Source organism: Lepidochelys olivacea, assembly GCF_965140295.1.
Source record: "Lepidochelys olivacea isolate rLepOli2 genome assembly, chromosome: 1".
Classification (NCBI taxonomy): domain Eukaryota; kingdom Metazoa; phylum Chordata; order Testudines; family Cheloniidae; genus Lepidochelys; species Lepidochelys olivacea.
In genome coordinates this window covers 167,957,908-167,979,309 of record NC_140411.1, presented here as the reverse complement: position 1 = coordinate 167,979,309, position 21,402 = coordinate 167,957,908, and the positions used below count along the sequence as shown (strand labels likewise).

The following is a 21,402-nucleotide window of genomic DNA, read 5'->3' as shown; positions in this document are numbered from 1 at the left end:
CTCTTCTCCTCCAAAAGGAGCCATGGGATGTTTAATGACTACAGTGGTCAAGACCTTGGGTTTTATGTGTTAATCAGACTGTGGCATCTGCAGCACTACAGTGCCTCTTAACACCATGCTGGGCCATTGGTTCACGATTGACTCAGAGGGAAGAATGCCATCTATTTAATGATCAGTGTCACTTCCCGCAGCGCATACTGTAGCTGTTCCTTGGCAATCTACCATCCAAGTAATAACTAGCCTTGACCTTTTTTAGTTTGTCAGATCTGAATGGAACACAGTGTAGGGTGGTAGGGCTGAAAGCCACATAGAAAACTGTATCCAAAATCCTTGAGTACAGAGTGTATGCTGAGTTAAAGTATCAGAAGGTATTCTTTATCGCTAAAATAATTTTTGGCTGCTTTTTGAACTAGAGCTACCTTCACAAGAACGTAAGGCTAGTCATGTTTACATTACTTAGCTATATAATGGCCTTCAGATCTCTAGCGCATACTCTGCAGGTGTCCTCATTGCTAACAAGCATTCTAATGTCTCATCTGGAGGGTTGTAAGAATAATTTGTTCGGTCTCTCTTTGTGTAGAATTCACCTAGAAGACCTCAGCCAAAGTGTGCTGCTCCATATGACTGAAAAGCTGGGTTACAAGAACAGCGATGTGATCAACACTGTCCTCTCTAATAGGGCAAGCAACACTCTTGCCATCTACTTTCTACTTAATAAGAAACTAGAGCGCTATTTGACAGGCCTGAGAGTAAGTATTGCTTGATATTGATTCTTGAAGATGATGACAACAACAACAACAATAATAATAATAATTAATAATAATATTAATAATTATATAATAAATATAAAAAGAGTGCTGTAATATACAAAAATTTTCCCACGCACTGACATTTGATTCAGAGTCTTTAACTTAGTGAAGTGTAGCCCCTTGAGATTCACTGTTCATATAACATTAGTTGTGAAAGGGAGATAATGCTGGTAAATAGATAACATTAATTCAGATCAGAATTCCCATGCATGGGAAGTAATTGCTTGTAGGTTGTATGTACATGGTTTTCAAATGTAGGCATTGGACAAAGAGGCTCCTGGGAAGGCTTTTGGCTTACAGAAACAAAATCCTTGCCATGTAAGGCTTTATTTTTGTCCTAGAGTTGTCGGGTTTATGCTCTTTAGATACAATTATTCTGTTATTAAGAAACATTCGTTAATGTAATGTGATTCTTGGCAGGAGAGGTGGGACAGTTGAATAGCCATTAAAATGTGTGTGTTTGTTGTGAAGTGAAAACTTTAAGATAAAAGTGGTACTTAAAAATAATATGTATGTAGAGTTTGTTGATTAGTTTTTGACCCTCTTGGCCCATGGCACAAAGCATTAATACCAAATAGCTCTTGCATATGACCTTGGGTCAAAAATCCTGCTGTCCAATTTGCATTGCAGGCTTCTTGCAGTGAAGATTGTTATTGCATATTCTGCATTCAGTTTCTGCACAAACCTCCCATTGGCATCAACAGATGTCTACTCTGGGGATGAGAAGAGCAATAAGTGACTTAAGAGACTGACAGTGCAGTTGCAGCCCAGGCTCTCCCTCACATAGATTATGACTAGGGTTGTGTGAAATTTGGCAGTTTCACTTTGTAAGGGTTCTTGCAAACACTTTTCTTTGTTCTTTGGTGTCAGTCTTCTTAGGTTTCAGAGTGGTAGCCATGTTAGTCTGTATCAGCAAAAACAACGAGGAGTCCTTTTGGCTTAGAGACTAACAAATTTATTTGGGCAGACGCTTTCGTGGGCTAAAACCCACTTCATCAGATGCATGGAGTGGAAAATACAGTAGAGAGGTATAAATACACAGCATATGAAAAGATGGGAGTTGCCTTAGCAAGTGGGGGGGTCAGTGCTAACGAGCCAATTCAATTAAAGTGGAAGTGGGCTATTCTCAACAGTTGACAAGAAGGGAGGAAAAATCACTTTTGTAGTGCTAATGAGTTCAATGTAATCAAGGTGGCCCATTTCAAACAGTTGACCAGAAGGTGTGGGTATCAGCAGGGGGAAAAATTAGTTTTTGTAGTGACCCATCCACTCCCAGTCTTTATTCAGGCCTAATTTGATGGTGTCCAGTTTGTAAATTAATTCCAGTTCTGCAGTTTCTCTTTAGGGTCACTTCTACCTCTCCATTGCATTGCCCCCCTTCCCATGTTTGACTTTGAGGTTTGGATTCAAAGCAAAGGGCCATTGAAACCAGCAAATTTCTCCTATTTTCACATCAAAACAATGCAAAATTCTGTAGTCCACATAGTTGTGATTTGAGCCCATAACAGTGGGGAAGCATGCACTGGAGTAGCCATCCTAACACTTTTCTTTGAACGAGTACAGTCTGTGCACTCTTTTATGCTGGCTAAGGAGGGAGGGGGGCCATCATCCTGCCCCCACCTCACCTCAGCTTACCCCTCCCTGCCTGCTTAAGGGAGCCTAGCACTGCCAGTACGGGTAGTTTCGTGCTCTCTAGCGACATAATGGGTGGCCCCTGTACAAGTGTATGGGGCATGCAAGGGGCTGAGGCACCTCGTACTCTGTCCTCCCGTGGCATCTGTGCATAGCGAGACACAAGCTGGGTCTGAGATGTAAATAGTGAGGAAGCTGTAAGCATCTACAAGGCTGCTTATAAGGGGGCAGGGTTTTATGGGTTTTTCCTTTCAACTTATTAGTTTCTGTTTTATCTCAGAGGGATTCCTTGTCTGATGAATGGCCATGGATTCTTCACTCCTCCTCAGAGCATAGTTATATTAGAAAGACCATTCAGATGTTTTAATAATGATGTCTCGCTGGCCATTTGCAGATGAGCAAGAATGATATTTAAATATAATGGGTCAAATCCATCATTGCCATAAGCCGGTGCAACTCTGTTGAAAGCCACAGTGAATTTGGCCCAGCAGGTTGTAGTTTATCAGTTTTATTGATTCAAATTATCTCACATTATTTTTTCCCCTCTTCAACAGAAGTCAGATGTCCATGACAACGTTTGCTATAGGAACCAGCTATACCAGATAGAAAAATACAAGGTGAACCAAGATGCCTATGAGGTAGAGCCTTTTATAATGATACTTTGATACCGGACTGAATTTAAGAATTTCCCACTGATTGTGAATACAGTTGATGGGTTTCTGGCCCTGGGGGGAAAACAGAAATAATTCCAAGCCCAGAGAAATAGGGAAAGTTGCTTACAAGAGAGAAAGTTACCAAATGACTCATTTGGGCATCTTCATTAAAAAAGTGACTGATCTGCTTGCACAGAACAAATGGACAGAAAGGTCAGAATAATACCCCAACAAGTAAGCCTAAATGTGAATCTCAGTGACAGTGAAGAATAGAAGTTAGAGATGCGAATATTCTAGACAGCAAATTCCATTTGTCCATCTAGGTATTCTGAACCCCACAATTTGACTTTGAGAACACTCCCAACACTGATGAGTTCATAATAACTGCTAATCACTAAAGCTATTGTGTTTCTCCTCAGATATATTCTGCTGTAATACAGGCTGCATGGGGCTGTGTGAAATTTTCTTAGGGATATAAAAAAACCACCGTAGCTCCTCTACAACATCTTCTAGCTGATTCTCTCTAAGCACTTCACAAGAATTTATAAATTAAGCCTCACAATATTTATGAGGGCTAGTCTCCAACTCCAAGATACAAGTAGCTCCCATTGAAGGCAACTGGTGTTGCATGATTGAAGGCAATCGGTGCTGCATGTATCTTTCTGAGGAAGAATAGAGCTCTCTGGGAGGTAGAAGGAGTATTATCATCCCCATTGTACAAATAGGAAACCAAAGAACCAAGAACTTAAGTAACTTGCCCACGGTCACAGCCTTCACTGCATTTGAGCAATGTAACTCAAAAATTAGACAATGTTCAGCCCAGGTTCATTGACAGGCTGTGAGCAGAGCTGTTTGAAAAATGGGTATTTTTCCCAATGAAAAATTTTGGTGAAGATTTTTTTTTTTTCAATTTTTTCTAGACTTGATTAAAAAAAACTAGAAAACTTGCCGTTTTAGTCAAGCAAAAGCCAAAAAATGTCAGCCCAAGCCCAGAACATATTTGGTTTTGCATCAATGTTTATTAACATTGAGGAGAAATGTTTCAGGCAGGGCTGGCCCAAGGTGTTTTGTGGCCCGGGGTAGAAAACTGTGGTGTTCATCACTTCATTCTGCACACCCACCTCCCCACAAAACAAATGCAAGCAAAAGGAACAAGACAACAAATGGGGATTTGGCACTCCTGGATGTTGGCTGCCCGAATCGCCCGCCCCTCAGGTCAGTCCTGGTTTCACAGGAACACTGCTGGCCTGTTATATGCCCAGTCTTACTATCCAAACTTCAGTGAGAGCTCTGTGTAAGAAATGCCTGTCTGGGCCTATCATTGCATACCAGTGGCTTTGATGATTATTTATTGTTTGTATTACTTTAGTGCCTAGAATTCCTAATCACGTCATTGTACTAGGCACTGTACAAATGTTCTCTGCCCTCAAGAACTGTGTTTCATCCTTGTGTTGGGACCTAGGAGTGTAAAAAAACACTATTGGTAAAAGCCACTCTGGTTTTATTGTGTTCTGCAATCTGCTAGTACTGTTCTGTCTGGAGACAGAAGACATGGGTCATGTAAATTAGGACGCTGACTGATGAGGAGTGCCTACACTCAATGGTTCCCTCTCAGTGATCACAAAGATACTGTTCATTCATTAGATAGAAGGTGTTGCTTTTGTGTTGCCTGTCTCTATCCTTTTTGCCTGGGTTTTAAAGGAATCCACTCCAGATACCAGGGCCCTTTGATTTTAGGATTTCCTTCTCCTTTCCTTTCTTTGCCGAAGGGAGGAATTACAGTGGTGCAAGCATTGTGCAGGTCTAACAACCATATGATAAATTACAGTATTCCCAAAAGATCACCTCTTTCTAAAGCTGCTTTTCACAGTTATGATGGTGATGGTCACTGTATTATTAAAAATGGTTTCCAAGCCCAAAATTACATGGGCACATTTATATTGTGTCTGGTTTTGTTTGTTTTTTTTTAAAAATGCATTTACCAATTTAATAGACAAGTTGAATTGCAAGCCAGATGGAAGTATCAGGGCAAAGCACGTGCTGCATTTTATTTATATAAAGAGCACATACTTTATTTGAAACATATCAGCTGTAGATAGATTGAGCAAATATATTTCAAGATGTGCCTGAGGACTCTTTAGAGCCAAATTCTTCTCTGTATACACATAGGTTCCCAGTACAATCACTGGGAGCCACTTATGTGTTTCTGAGTGCGAATTTAGCTGTTAGCTTATTGTTTACATGTGTGTATTGTGTATATGTGTATGTATAGTAATATATAAGAACATACAACTTGTATTTCTACACAAGTGAAAGAAAACTTATTTGGCAAATAGTGCAACGATAGAAACACACAGATTGTTTTGGTGTTATTTTTAAAATGGAAGTGCATTTGCTTCTGCAGCCCTAAAAGCCAATTGCCACCAGAGAATTGATGTATGACTTCTATACGAAAAATTAAGATCTAATGACAGTGCTACCACAATTGCCTATTTTGGCAGTATACATTCTCATGGCTAAGGGGTCGCTGCTTATTCCCTCTGAAGCCTGGTCTGGAGACAAAGTTTTATGTATATCAGTATCACTGTTTTGGTTAGGTGTGTGATTTTTTTTTTTTAACTGGAATAGCTATACTGGTACAGCAAGTAGTGTGGATGCAGTTATACTGATATAGCTTCTTCACCTTCCCACACAGGAATAACTATATACACCTTTATAACACTATAGCTGTGTCCACACTAGGTGGGCTGTATCGCATTTACAGTACCTGGATAGTTGAAACAGTCAGCGTTTGTTTGTGGACAGACCCGATGATATTGTTGCAACATGTTTTGAAGGTGGACATGGAAGCCTTCTTCTCTCCCTTCTTAAATTACTGTACCTTATAAATATTAAAATCTGTCTTATAATGAGGGAAAAAGACATATCAAATATATTCTTAGTTGTAACATAAAAATTACTGTCTAAGCCTGCAAAAATGTCTGTACGTGTTTACTTTTGAGCACATGAGTAATCCCATAAACTTCAAATCCTGCAGGAGCAGGGCCTTGGTACATACAAGATGACAGATTATAGAAACTGAAGTTAGCTTGTAAAATCTTGGGTAGTCTTTCTATGTGTTTGTACAGTGCCTAGCATACTAGGGCCCAATCCTGACTGGGGCATTTGGGCAGCAATACAAATAAATAATAATATTCTAAAACAGAAGATGAACTGTTAGCACACTGAAACAGAAAAAGAAATGCTTCAGAAGTAACCTACCTAAAAATAATCACTAGCCTATAACTAAACCTGTTTCTATAGGGACTCTTAACAAATGCTTTGTGATGGAGACATCCTTTGGGTGTCTTTTCAGATTCTTTGGGAAATTTCCAGGGTCCATCCCCTTATTCTCTCAAGAAGGAAAGGTTTACTTACAAACTAACCTTTGTTAGGCTATTTGGGATCTCCCAATTTGACTGTTCTTCCACCACTGCTGCAAGTATCAGCATCCCTCTCAGTCTGCCTTTCAGCTCCAAAGAGAAACATGGGAGACTAGTCCCTAGATAAATGATGTAGCTGTGTTGCCATGGAGATGCCATGCAGACGTCTCCTAAGGTTCTGCAGCACCTGGCTGAAATTCTTCCACATCACGTTAGCAGCAATGTAAAAAATGCAAATGTAAGTGACTGTGACCATAGTGGTTGTGGCTCGTAGTGCCCCATATTGCTAGTGAGGAAGTATTGTAATAGGGCTGTAGCTGTTAGCATGGCAAGTCCCCTTTCCCATAGGGCTCACTGGAGGGGGAAGTTAGCAGCAAGCTCTGCAGTGGTGTCGCTAAGACAGCTGTGAACTGGGGTGCAAAGAGCTCCAAGATACAGGTTCCCTACCCACATAGGGTCTTTTAAAGCCTTGTTTCATATTTATATTTAGCAGAGGTGTGTAGGCAAGCAAGAAGGGGTGTTGGGAGGACTCGGGGGATTGGGAACAGTAGTGCTAAAGTAGTGCCCCATGTACGGGATCCCTGGAAGCTGGATTGGGTGTGATGCTCCCCATGCAAAGTAGCTGCCGGAGTCAGATTCAGGTTTGGAGGGAGCTGAAGGAATTCTAGCACAGAGAGCTAGTGCTGTGGTCCTATCATAACAACAGACAAAGACAATATAAACACCAGTTATCTTCCTTTTAAATCTATTGCTGGGATTAGGGTAGCTTTTGGGGTTGAGGTCAGGACAGGAAATAGCATAGAATGAGGTAATGCCAAATATTCCCAAGTATAGCTTACTGGTACAGCTCTTTCATTGTGTGAGCTGGATGTATACAGTATGTTGAAGGCTGAACATTTATAGCTCCGCTAAAGAAAATCTTCCTTTCCTTTTCAAAATATAATGGCATTTGGCACCTTGGGACTCAGGTTTTTTTTCTTTTTAGAGGAAATAGTCCTAATAAATTTTAAAAATAATTAAAAGACCATTTCCAGCATGTCGCCAGGATGAAGTAACTCACTGATAACACAGGATATGTGGGTTTCCTTTTCACATGGGTACTTGAGTCTGTACAAGACAGCTGTGCTACTGCTCCATGAAAATGTTACAGCAGCATGAATGTAATATAATGTCAGGGTCACTTGGAATGTGTTTCAGAGTAGGGCAGAGTTCTGGTTTAGCTCTGTCTGTTGTACCACTAGACTAAAAATAATTGCTGTATGGAAATGTTCTCGCTGAGGCTGTATCAACCAAAATGCAAATCCTTCCCTCAAAATACCAAATAGCTGTTGAGAGTCTTGATGGCCTTTTTGTGTTGATATTTCACCATCTGGTCCTCTCATCCCAAGTACCTTTAAAAAATGCTTCTGAAAGAAGCCCAATTTCTGCTGGGCTTGGCATCATAGCTGCAGAGCCTCATGTAACTATTCAACATGATGCGCAGGGAATTAACTGCACAACTCCCATTGACTTTATTTTTATGATCTATTATTTATATAGTGCCATGTGTGTGCATGGTATTTTGCAGATATGCAAGAAGGCCAGGTATCTGCTTCAAAGAATTGACAGAATAGACCGAATGAGAGATGTGCAGCTAAAACCACATGCAATGCATTATCCATGTAGGAGTTAATCTGATTGTTTGCACGTAATCCACAGCCTGTGTGAAAGAGGTTTTGTTGCTCAGTAGAGATTTTCAGAGATGCTTTAGATTCTAAGAAAGATCTCTTTGCCAGCCCTAAAAATTCCTCCTTTACAGCCTTGTAATAGGTCATAAAGCCTAAAGAGTGCTGTTCTTCTGTGAGTCACTGATGCCCTTCCTCAGGAGTATTTAACCTTCCAAAGTTCAAAGGGCAGCAAGCATGGGGAAAAATCTGAGAGCTCCTTTTTTTGGTCCATGGATGGCAACAATGAAGTACCTGAGCCATGGGAATGATTAAAATGGACTTTGCCCACCTATTTTCCTAATGTGTTGGTCTTATAGTTGTTAGTTTCAAATCTTCTAGGGGTTATTATAACAAATGTCTGTTTCTTCATCCGAACTGGTTTTCCTCTATTACGTGAGTACTGATTTGTTACTGTAGGGATGGCAATGAAATGAGTGCTCAGCTGGTACCATTGATATTTTTTTATAATGAAATCTTAAGATGGGCTCCTTTTAGTTAATATTTTATCTATCAAAATGTATACGTAAAGACTTAATGGGGGAAAGAGCTCTGAAGCATTTCTTTAAAAAAAGACTTGTAGTTTTACAGACTTTTCAATTGAATATAACAAAAAAGGTGGCTAAATAGAGAGTTTATAACAGCGTGAAGAGTGTTGCTTCAAAAACAACACACGACTTTTTTTCAGCCCCTCCCCCCGAAAGAAAGAAAGAAAGAACAGATAGGTCCAAAACTGGACCAGGCAAAGTCTTCCTAGGAAAGTGTAAGATTCTTGCAGTCTAGCAACTAAATCTAAATGTGAATTGCAAATCTGGAGCCTGATTTTTCCAAGGTAAAATAGCATCTGAAGCTTCCACTAAAATCAAGGGAGTGGAGGCTCTCCGTGCCTTGCAGAATCAAGCCCCTTGTGTTAGAAAAAATGCTAATTCATTTACATTTTAAAACAAAATTTTGAAAATTAGGGTGTTTTTACTTACCTTCTGAGTCCTAAAGGTCAGTATGTGCTTCCCACCCCCCACTGTCAGTTGATATAAAATCGTTTGTTTTAAGATGTATGGCTCTGTCATGTTTAAAGGGCAAAGCCCCAATCATGCAGTGAGTGCTAGTCAGGCACACAGAGTTCATGGCAGGATTGAAGCCTACGGGCTTAATTCTCGACTCTCGTTCATCTTATGTGGACTCCTTTGCGTAACAGCTTTAAAATGTTACCAAATCTGAATGGCAGTATTTTATATCCTGTTGGACTCATTTTTCACAGGTATATGTGGCTATGCAAGGTGCAAGACTATGGAGTATCAGGCCCTAAATCTGCAGTATCAGGTCCATATTCTTCAGGTCAGGGCCCAGACAGACTGTAAATGACTTGGAAGTTTAAACTTCTTCAAAGCTTCATAACTCACTTTTTAAAATGTCAGAGGATTGAGTGGCCTCTGAAGAAAGAGCTTTTCTTTTGTTTGAGTTTCTGAAAACAGTTTTCACACTGCATGAGTTTTCAATGTAGATGAGAGCCATGAAATCATGTTTAACAGATCAGAAGAAAATGTTACATGGAAGATTTAGTTATTTTGGGTAGCCAGATGTATTCCCGTTAAATCTTTGAATTCAGCTAGATAAGCTAGATAATTCGTTTTGTTCTTAGGGCACATAAACTTTCTAAAATAAACCAAACTATTTTTGTTTGTTTTATAACTTAAAGGACAAAAAGCAAAAAGAACAAGAAAAGAAAGGGGAGCTTCTCCACCGCCCACTCCCAAAGAAAACAGAGAAAAATTCACCTTCTTACAGACAGCCGTCCTCCTGCCTTATTGCACAGATACAGAACCCCAAGGCACTGCTGAAAGAGCGAAAAATCACCAAGACTGGTGTTCCCGAGAAAGGTTAGTAAAAGAGTTTTGTGTGGGTATGGGGGTGTGTGTGCACTATCTACCACACGTAGAAGGAAGTTGTAAATAAGAGAGGATTGAACAAAAAAATCATGCTTAAACACAATTTCTGAAAGACACAATGACAATTTTGGATAATCATGAACTCTTGGTTTTGTGTCTCTTCTGATTTGCCTTGTGATAGAGTTGCCATGGCTTTGTTTAAAGTCTTCCTTCCTCTACACACATAAATGCATGCAAAATCACCTTTATTTTATACCAGCACTTTAAAAGCAACAGCACCCTCCCCAGCACCCTGCTGATTTAGTCAGCAGATGAGTGAACCTGACAAAGAGATTTCTTTTTGCTGCCCATGAAATGCAGTAGGAGTGGAGTAGAAGGGAGCAAGGAAAGCAACCACTGAGCCAGAGGAGGAGAGTTCCCGTAACCAAGAGCAGCTGGAGAAAACAGAGGGGAATGACTGGGTGATGAAGGAAGGATAAACAGCCAGCCAACAGGGAAGGGGAGGGAAACCCCAAACCACAATAAACCTTTGAAACAAAAACAAAGGGAGAAAGCAAAATATGTAGGACTAGGGAGAGAGGTAAGAAAAAGTGTTAATTATGCTGGAGGGGAGGCAAGCTGGAGAGAGAATAGGTGGGAGGGAGCACTGCAGGGTGTGACAACACAAAGGAATTGAAGCGAAGAGCATTCAAGAGGGAAAATGGGATAGTGTGTATATGGAGCAAGGACTTCGGGGGAGTGGCAGTGAGAGAAGGGAGTAAATAATGTGTTTGGGAGAGGTTAGACCCAGATGTTTGTGGAGACACACATAAATTTAAACCTGTGTTTATCATACGCTTTCCCGTAATCTGACATTTTATTCATTTGATTATTTAGGTTTCATAACAAAAAAAAAAAAAAAAGTCCAATAAAGGGCATTATCAGGCCGTGGCACTGTCTGCCATAAGGTAACAGTAATCCATTGGGCTGGTCAGAAATGGTACATATTTTCCATGAAAAATTTCAAAAGTAATGACAAATTTTAATTTTGTTGAAATTTTTAATAGATTTTTTTGCAAATAAAATTATTTTTTCCATTTATATTCTTTCTCTTTCTCCCTTTTCTGAAACTAAAATCTGAAAATCTTCCAGATTTTGATAAGAATGAAAATTTTCTACTCACCAGACAAATATTTTGACAAAACGTTTTGACCAGCTTCAGAAAGCAGACCAATCAGACAAAACTCCATCAATGTATTCCAGATTAAACTCAACACAAGTAATGAACATTCACACCCACCCACAGATCTCAGCCCCCTGCCCAGACTCCTCCCTTCCTAATGTCCCAAAGAAATAGATATAAACTTTGCAGTGTGTCCTGAAGATCAGCAGACCTGAGCTATTTCAGACTAAGGATATTTTAAAGCATGGGATCCTTATGGAGAGTGCTTTATTGCCAATCCTCTCTCCTCTAAATCAAGGGGAATCCAGCTAAAGAGTCTCTGTGGATTGATTTTCACAAACACAAGAAAAATTTGTGTTGCCTCACATTGGTTCTAGTTACAATCAGTTTGGTGTAGGTAGATGCGAACATTCAGCGAAAACCAAGGAGATCTCATGATTGCACTATTGTTTTATTATTGGGCCAGATCATGAAAACCTTATTCCATTTGAATTCAGTCCTTTCTGAGGCAAAATTCCCTCTAAAGTCAACAAATGAAATTCTGCTTCCAGCTATAACTGTGTAAATCTGGAATGCTGTTATTCTATATGTAGACCTGTGAAACTGAGGACACATTTCGTCCAATGGGAGTAAATACTTCAGGATTAACCTCATTATTATTACATGTATCTCTAGGCATTTGATAGGTAAAGTGTTCCGTTCCTGCTAAGAATCATGCAATGCTCTAATAAGATTTAAAAAAAAATAAAAAGGAAATATCATACTTCCTAGACTTTGCTCAGAAGTTCATGATTAATTCAAACGATTAAGACATCATCAGCATGTGGTTGCATATTTCAAGCCCTCTTCTTACTAAGTCAATGCACTTGTCCTGCCACTGACATCACTGGCAGGTAACAAACCCACAGAACAACCATGTAAGTACAAAATAAAAATCAGAGTATCAGCTCCATATACTGCACTGAGTATATGCTGCAAGGCCATTTGGTTTTTATGCTGCATCCATCCTGCCAGCTAAACTTCTGTGGAATGTGAGGTCAAACACCCTCTGCCCTAGGCCAGAGCAAGTATTAGAGAATGTCATTCACTTTTCTAATTTCTTTTCCTTTTGTTCTGTAGATTCTACCGGTGGTTTAAGCCCTTACCATGAACCCATGGCAACCAAGACGGGCTGTGTCACTTCCTGTTCTCTGGAATATCTGGAAATCCAGCCACCTCTTCCAAGGACACCTAGACTCCTTAAGAGGCAAGATTCTCCTCAGCAAGAGTCTGCAAGCATCAGAAGTCAGACAAAGGATGCTCCTTTGATCCTGAATATTGTGCATTCTTTTGAATCTGTTGATAGAGAGGACCAAATAGATCAGATTTCCCCCTCTCACCAGTATAGAATTTTAAGTTCACCAGTGAATTTTAGTTATAAAAGCTCAAGTGAAAGGACACTATCTCCACTTTTCCAGCCTGGAAGCGCATCTCCTGCCAAAACTCCAGTTCATGGCACTCAAGTCTCTTTCACATATGAAGAAAAGACAAGTCCTTTGAGAGAAGAAGTCGTGTCTCCTACTCAGCCAGCTTCAAATAATCTTTCCAATCCTTTGGGGAGCCCTAACTGTGTTAAAAGCAGAGGCAGATTCCCCATGATGGGGATTGGACAGATGTTACGGAAAAGGAATCAGACAATGCAGTCAACCACTGACAAGTCGCTGGAAGCAAGAATGCCTCAGTTGCAGCAAATGAACCCAGCACAGATTTCATTTAATGCAGCAGATGCTGTGAACGGCCAGTGTTAATCTGACGCTCTTGAAAGCCAGGATTTGCAGTGCTGCTTTCTAGGGCTTCAAATGTTATAGAAGAAGAGAAAACTGCAGGCATGTTGGTCTCCCTATGTAATATATTATAGCAGCCAGCCTGGCAAATCAAAGGTCTACTTGTAATGTTTTGATGGGTTCTAGTTATTGAAATTGAAAGAAGAGGGCCCAACTTAATGCTGTTAAGAAAATTTAGCAAAGGTGACATTCATTTGGCTTGACTCTACAGTGAAATGCGTCTTAAAAGATCTACTGAAAATCTACATAAGGAGATGCTATAATCTAGTATTACATTAAAATTTTTAGCATCAAAAGAAGAGCAAGCATAACAGCTTGATTCACCAGTGTTACCTGCATTAATAAACTTGCCCTTGGCTTTCTGCTGCCGTGACTGCTGGTCCCAGCTAGGAACTGTGATTGAGACTACAGTCGGTCTCGTATCGTACTGACACAGGTATTGTTCATGTGGCTGAAGTAGAAGCAAAACACTAGAGATTGTATTGTTGAGACCAAGAGCTACACTTCTAATTCAAGAACAGGCTCCACCAAGAAGGAAAAGCAGATCAGTGGGAACTTGGATAACAGCATGAGTTCTAGACATTCAGAGCAAGTGAAGGCTTTGATTGTCAAAGCAGATTTTACTGTTAATCTTACAAACTAGATAATAGTTGAATTTTTTTTTCTTAAAGAAAATGTTCATTTTATAGGAGGTATTTTGGAAAAGAAACATTGTTTTAAAACTAGTTTGGTCAAATTGACATTTTCCTGCTCAACTCATAAGACAGGTCTGCAAGTGGATGATTAAAACAATAGTCAAAACTGCAACTTGGTCGTTTAAACAATCCAGTCACCTCTGACTTTTGTATTTGTACTAATTCTGTGGAAGACATAACGGGAGAATTACATTAACCTCTGTTTTAGCAAAATAGCATTGACCATACGTGAAGGCTTCTCTGAGAGACTGCAGTAAATTTAAAAGAGTTAAAAGGACACACCAGTGTCATTTCAGACTGCAAGGATGGTAATGCAGTGGTTACCAAAAATTTAGTAGTATTCTGAGATGTGAAGATTAACTTTCCTAACAGGCAACATACTCTACACACTGGCATTCTTTTCCTAAGTAAACAATACATCTGAATAAAGGGGGTAACATTTTTGGTTAATTTTTTTGCAAACCATTTGCTATAAACTTAGACGATTTAACCAAAGACTATTTTGTGGTTTGTCTGTACTGTGCTGGCATATGAGTTGTGTGTACAGGATTGTTTGATAACTTCTATCACTAACCCGGGTCAGTGGCAGGTAACCACCAATTATGTATGTGCTTCTCCTTCCCCCCGCCCCCTCCACATGTAGTCAATGGGTTCTAATGCCTTTTTAAAAGACAAGGCAGAAAAAAGAGCAAAAAAAAAATGGCTCCGGGGATTGGTAATGAAATATGGGGACCTTCATCTCAAGATCATCATTTTGAATCCAACCCATATCTTCTTGGCCATAGTTATTATTTGTGTTACGGTAGCAGTAGAGGTCCCAGCTGACACTGGGGCCCCATGGTGTCAGATTCTGTGCAAAAGCATAGTAAGAAACCTTACCCGCTCTGAAGAGCTTTTGGTCTAAATTGAAAAGACAAAGGGCGGGTGGGGAAATAGGAGCACAGAGAGGTGAAGTGACTTGCCCATGGTCACACAGTAGGTCAGCGACAGCCATGAGTAGAAATCTGATGACCTGACACCCAACCCAGCACCCTGTTCTCTAGGCCACACTGCCTCCTAAATTATTACCCCTGCTTGATGGCCTATGTGACCTGAGGTAATGGTTAGTCCAGCTACTGATGAGATAGATAGCCCTCTCACTCAAATAATCCCCACATTGCTGGCAATGCCAACCAAAGCAATGGAACCATTGCTGGCAATGCCAACAGAGGATCAGGACTTGAATGGGCATGGAGGAGGAAACACCTTCTTACCCCTGGAGATGAGCCGTTCAGGTCACAGCTAAAGTTATGTGGTACGTCAGTATAGGGAGCCTTGCTCTGTTTGATGTACAGAGGGTTCAAGTCTCTGGGGCTGTCAGACCAGCACTAGAAAATATATAGATATATAATGTCCCCCAGATAGTTCAAATGGTATTTTTAAATATAACTAAAAGCATTTTTACACATTTTTGGGTTTCAAAGTGTCCTATTTTATTTGCATCAAGCATCTGTGCGTCTTCTGGGTCCATTTTACCGCTGCCATTTGTGTAAACCATCAGGTATCTTTTTTTTAAAAAAACAACAACAACATACTTACACTAAGAACATGAAAATGCTTGCATTCAAGTCCAGTGTAGTGAGAAGAATCCTTTGCATGCTTCAGAGTTGTGTACCTAAATATGTTGCAAATACTAACTTGAACTATAAACTCAGGTTTCTTTGAAACCCAATAGAAGATTGGGGGAGACAGGAAAGAGAAGTGTATTTTTGTGAACTCACAGTAAATATATGTAAGTAACAGAATGAAAACAAAAAATGTTAAATCTTTTATTATTTTATTATATTTATATAGAATATATGAGTATTACATTGGTAAGCATAAATATGTATCCAATTTAGCCAGCAGCTATTTACCATCAGTCTGCAGTAACTACAGAAGAAAGTTACAGAACTATAGTAGTGTAAATTCCAGGAAAAAACGACTGATCCATTTTCTCATTTTTTAGCAAAGAGTGTATTTACTATCGTTATTAAATATATGTGTTTTTTAAATGAGATCTCAATGGAATGCTGATTTTGTGTGCCAGGCCACCCAGCAGCATATGTACCTAAATGTTTACATTGCAAATATCTACACTACACAAAAAATGAAGGGATCTAGATGATTATCACTTACATTAACTTCACCCATCAAAAGCTGTTGCTTTAAATCCTGCAGTTGACTGGTGCGTATAGGCCCTGATTCAACTAAGAAGCGAATTAAGCACATGCTTAACTTGAAGGACATAGGTAGTCTTGTTGATTTATACTTAGGCATGTGTGCTGATCCACTTTGCTGGATCAGCATCTACTGTGAGCATGGCGTCATTGACAGTAAGTAAGTGGGATTACTCACATACTTAAAGTTAGTGTAAGCTTAACGCTTTGCTGGATTGGTCCATACAGCCTGGCTGTCAAACTTAGTATTTCATTCAGAATATTTCTTTGGTTGTTATTCCCACAACATTTTTTTTTGTCATAGGGCCTGATCCAGAGCCCTTTAAAATCAGTTGAAAACTTTCCATTGACTTCAAAGGGATTTTCATCAAGTCCATAATGAACTTGCGCCATAGCTGAAAATATACAGTATGGTGACTTTGTCCAGATTTGCCTAACCTATAACAATAAATGTCAGATTTATTCGGCAAGGCAGAGAAGGCTGTTTAGCATCTGTTTCTAAGGCACTTGGTCTTCACTTTCTCCCAGGAATGAATAGTAAAATACTAGGGAACATGAGTGCTAAAGGAAATGCTGCTCTTAAAGCCAACATTGCCTCCATACTTCCACACTTAATGTTCCAGACTTTATCTTGACATAACATGGCATAATGCAAATTAAAAGAACGATTTCAATCTGTGGGCCAGAGTTCATGGCCCTTGTGCACCACTAAGGTAATCTGCCTTCAGATTCCCAACACACAGCAGGATCTGCACCTATGGCTGGTAACGGGAGCCTTTTTGTGGAGGAAAAGGGTAAGGCCAGGGTAGGGCAGAGCATAGTTCCACAATGTTAGGCCTCCACTTAGCATGGGGGCCATTAAAGACCTAATGTCAGTGTCCCATCTTATTGCTGCTTCCTCGTATTGGGGCAGGAGTTGTGACTTAGGATCAGGGAGCTGTAACTAGCTCCTTGACACAGACAACTGCATTGCTACACAGCAGCAGTTTATTGCCTTTTGGCAGCAGACAGTGCAGTATGACTGGTAGCCGTCGTTGACGTAGTCCTGGGTGCTCTTTTAACCGGGCACCTGGGCAAACATGGGAGTGACTCAGCCGGGTCATTTCCCTTGTTTCATCTCATGGTGATTCAGTCCTACCGGCAGTGCACTGTCTTTTAATCAGCAGCCAGCAGAAGACTATGGCCAGTAGTCATACTGCACCATCTTCTGCCGAGCACCCAGGAGATGACGATGGCTAGCAGTCGTACTGCACAGTCTGCTGCCAGCAAGATGTATAAAGATAGATTAAGTGGCTCAAAACAAGAAATAGACCAAATTTGTTTTGTATTCATTTTCTCCTCCCTCCCTCCCTCTGTGAAATCAACAGCCTGTTAAACCCAGTTTTGAGTTCTGTCCTTGAGGGGACCATTCAGTTTCTCGCAAAGCCACCCCCTTTGTTGATTTTATTTCCCTGTAAGCCAACCCTATCAGCCATGTTGTCAGTCGCCCCTCCCTCCGTCAGGGCAACAGCAGACAATCGTTCCACGCCTTTTTTCTGTGCAGACACCATACCACGGCAAGCATGGAGCCTGCTCAGATCACTTTGGCAATTAGGAGCACATTAAACACTACACGTATTATCCAGCAGTATATGCAGCACCAGAACCTGGCAAAGTGATACCGGGCGAGTAGGCGACGTCAGTGCGGTGATGTGAGAGATGAGGACATGGACACAGACTTCTGTCAAAGCATGGGCCCTGCCAATGTGGGCATCATGGTGCTAATGGGGCAGGTTCATGCTGTGGAACACCGATTCTGGGCCCGGGAAACAAGCACAGACTGGTGGGACCGCATAGTGTTGCAGGTCTGGGACGATTCCCAGTGGCTGCGAAACTTTCGCATGCGTAAGGGCACTTCCATGGAACTTTGTGACTTGCTTTCCCCTGCCCTGAAGCGCATGAATACCAAGATGAGAGCAGCCCTCACAGTTGAGAAGCGAGTGGCAATAGCCCTGTGGAAGCTTGCAACGCCAGACAGCTACCGGTCAGTTGGGAATAAATTTGGAGTGGGCAAATCTATTGTGGGGGCTGCTGTGATGCAAGTAGCCAACACAATCAAAGATCTGCTGATATCAAGGGTAGTGACCCTGGGAAATGTGCAGATCATAGTGGATGGCTTTGCTGCAATGGGATTCCCTAACTGTGGTGGGGCCATAGACGGAACCCGTATCCCTATCTTGGCACCGGAGCACCAAGCCGCCGAGTACATAAACGGCAAGGGGTACTTTTCAATAGTGCTGCAAGCTCTGGTGGATCACAAGGGACGTTTCACCAACATCAACGTGGGATGGCCAGGAAAGGTACATGACACTCGCATCTTCAGGAACTCTGGTCTGTTTCAAAAGCTGCAGGAAGGGACTTTATTCCCAGACCAGAAAATAACCATTGGAGATGTTGAAATGCCTATAGTTATCCTTGGGGACCCAGCCTACCCCTTAATGCCATGGCTCATGAAGCCGCACACAGGCAGCCTGGACAGTAGTCAGGAGCTGTTCAACTACAGGCTGAGCAAGTGCAGAATGTGCATTGGACGTTTAAAAGCGCGCTGGAGCAGTTTACTGACTCGGTTAGACCTCCGCGAAACCAATATTCCCACTGTTATTTCTGCTTGCTGTGCGCTTCACAATATCTGTGAGAGTAAGGGGGAGACGTTTATGGCAGGGTGGGAGGTTTAGGCAAATCACCTGGCTGCTGGTTACGCACAGCCAGACACCAGGGCGGTTAGAGCACAGGAGGGCGCGGTGCGTGTCAGAGAAGCTTTGAAAACCAGTTTCATGACTGGCCAGGCTACAGTGTGAAAGTTCTGTTTGTTTCTCCTTGATGAAACGCCCCCACACACACCTTGGTTCCCTCTCCTCCCTTCGATCACCGCTTGCAGAGGCAATAAAGTCGTTGTTGCTTCACATTCATGCATTCTTTATTAATTCATCACACAAATAGGGGGATAACTACCAAGGTAGCCCAGGAGGGGTGGTGGAGGAGAGAAGCACCGGGAGAAGGGGATGGAGGAGGGAAGGACAAGGCCATACAGCACTTTAAAAGTTTAAAACTTTAAAACTTATTGAATGCCAGCCTTCTGTTGCTTGGGCAATCCTCTGGGGTGGAGTGGCTGGGTGGCCAGAGGCCCCCCCACCGCATTCTTGGGCGTCTGGGTGTGGAGGCTATGGAACTTGGGGAGGAGGGCGGTTGGTTACACAGGAGCTGTAGCGGCAGTCTGTGCTCCAGCTGCCTTTCCTGCAGCTCAACTATATGCTGGAGCATATGAGTTTGATCCTCCAGCAGCCTCAGCATTGAATCCTGCCGCCTCTCATTACGCTGCCGCCACCTTTCAGCTTCATCCCTCTCTTTAGCCCGTCACTTACTCTCTTCAGCCCGCCACCTCTTGTCCCGGTCATTTTGTGCTTTCCTGCACTCTGACATTGTCTGCCTCCACACATTCGACTGTGCTCTGTCAGTGTGGGAGGACAGCATGAGCTCAGAGAACATTTCATCGCGAGTGCGTTTTTTTCACCTTCTAATCTTCGCTAGCCTCTGGGAAGGAGAAGATCCTGTGATCCTTGAAACACATGCAGCTGGTGGAGGGGAAAAAAAAGGGACAGTGGTATTTAAAAAGACACATTTTATAGAACAATGTGTACACTCTTTCAAGGTAAACCTTGCTGTTAACATTACATACATAGCACATGTGCTTTCGTTACAAGGTTGCCTTTTGCCTCCCCCCAGCGTGTGGCTAGCTCTTCCCCCCTCCCCCTCCCCGTGGCTAACAGCGGGGAACATTTCTGTTCAGCCACAGGCAAACAGCCCAGCAGGAACGGGCACCTCTGAATGTCCCCTTAAGAAAAGCACCCTATTTCAACCAGGTGACCATGAACGATATCACTCTCCTGAGGATAACACAGAGAGATAAAGAATGGATGTTGTTTGAACGCCAGCAAACATACACTGCAATGCTTTGTTGTACAATGATTCCCGAGTACGTGTTACTGGCCTGGAGTGGTAAAGTGTCCTACCATGAAGGACGCAATAAGGCTGCCCTCCCCAGAAACCTTTTACAAAGGCTTTGGGAGTACATCTAGGAGAGCCGCAAATGCCAGGGCAAATTAATCCTTTGACATGCTTGCTTTTAAACCATGTATAGTATTTTAAAAGGTACACTCACCAGAGGTCCCTTCTCCGCCTGGCGGGTCTGGGAGGCAGCCTTGGGTGGGTTCGGGGGGGTACTGGCTCCAGGTCCAGGGTGAGAAACAGTTCCTGACTGTCGGGAAAACCGGTTTCTCCGCTTGCTTGCTGTGAGCTATCTACAACCTTATCATCATCATCTTCCTTGTCCCCAAAACCTGCTTCGGTGTTGCCTCCATCTCCATTGAAGGAGTCAAACAACACGGCCGGGGTAGTGATGGCTGAACCCCCTAAAATGGCATGCAGCTCATCATAGAAGCAGCATGTTTGGGACTCGGACCGGGAGCGGCCGTTTGCCTCTCTGGTTTTCTGGTAGGCTTGCCTCAGCTCCTTAAGTTTCACATGGCACTGCTTTGGGTCCCTGTTATGGCCTCTGTCCTTCATGTCCTGGGAGATTTTGACAAATGTTTTGGCATTTTGAAAACTGGAACGGAGTTCTGATAGCACAGATTCCTCTCCCCATACAGCGATCAGATCCCGTACCTCCCGTTCGGTCCATGCTGGAGCTCTTTTGCGATTCTGGGACTCCATCATGGTCACCTGTGCTGATGAGCTCTGCATGGTCACCTGCAGCTTGCCACGCTGGCCAAACAGGAAATTGAAATTCAAAAGTTCGCGGGCCTTTTCCTGTCTACCTGGCCAGTGCATCTGAGTTGAGAGTGCTGTCCAGAGCGGTCACAATGGAGCACTCTGGGATAGCTCCTGGAGGCCAATACCATCTAATTGCGTCTACAGTACCCCAAATTCGACCCAGCAAGGCTGATTCCAGCGCTAATCCCTTTGTCGGGGGTGGAGTAAGGAAATCGATTTTAAGAGCCCTTTAAGTCGAAAAAAAGGGCTTCGTCGTGTGGATGGGTGCAGGATTAAATTGATTTAACGCTGCTAAATTCGACCTCAACTCCTAGTGTAGACCAGGGCTTAGTTTCCTCATCTGGTCAGTTTTCCTTCCCCCATCTCAACTCCAGAGCACAATGAAACTACTGAGTACACTGCAGACACGTGTTTTTCCTACTAAACAGTCATCATAGTTCTTTGGAATAAAACATATAAATCACTTGGTATGCAGAAATATAACAATGTGTGGCAAAATCATAAAGTACTTGTGACTTCTGTGGTCTGTAAGTCCCCCCTGCTTATACTATTTGTTTTTCTTCTCTCACACTGAAGACTCAGTAAGGATAATTCAGAGGAATCCTGGGAG

At 42.0% G+C, this 21,402-nt stretch overlaps 1 protein-coding gene across 1 annotated transcript in view; it reads left to right on the top strand.

The window, feature by feature from the left end:
• HUNK (hormonally up-regulated Neu-associated kinase) overlaps positions 1–15,232 on the top strand; it is an 87,798-nt gene extending 72,566 nt beyond the window's left edge. The window contains exons 7-10 of the mRNA XM_084624566.1: positions 581–749; positions 2,996–3,079; positions 9,916–10,096; positions 12,387–15,232. Of these exons, the coding sequence (XP_084480692.1) occupies positions 581–749; positions 2,996–3,079; positions 9,916–10,096; positions 12,387–13,054 (1,102 nt within the window). The 3' untranslated portion in view covers positions 13,055–15,232. The remainder of the gene's footprint in view (positions 1–580; positions 750–2,995; positions 3,080–9,915; positions 10,097–12,386) is intronic.
• The last annotated feature ends 6,170 nt before the right edge of the window (positions 15,233–21,402 follow it).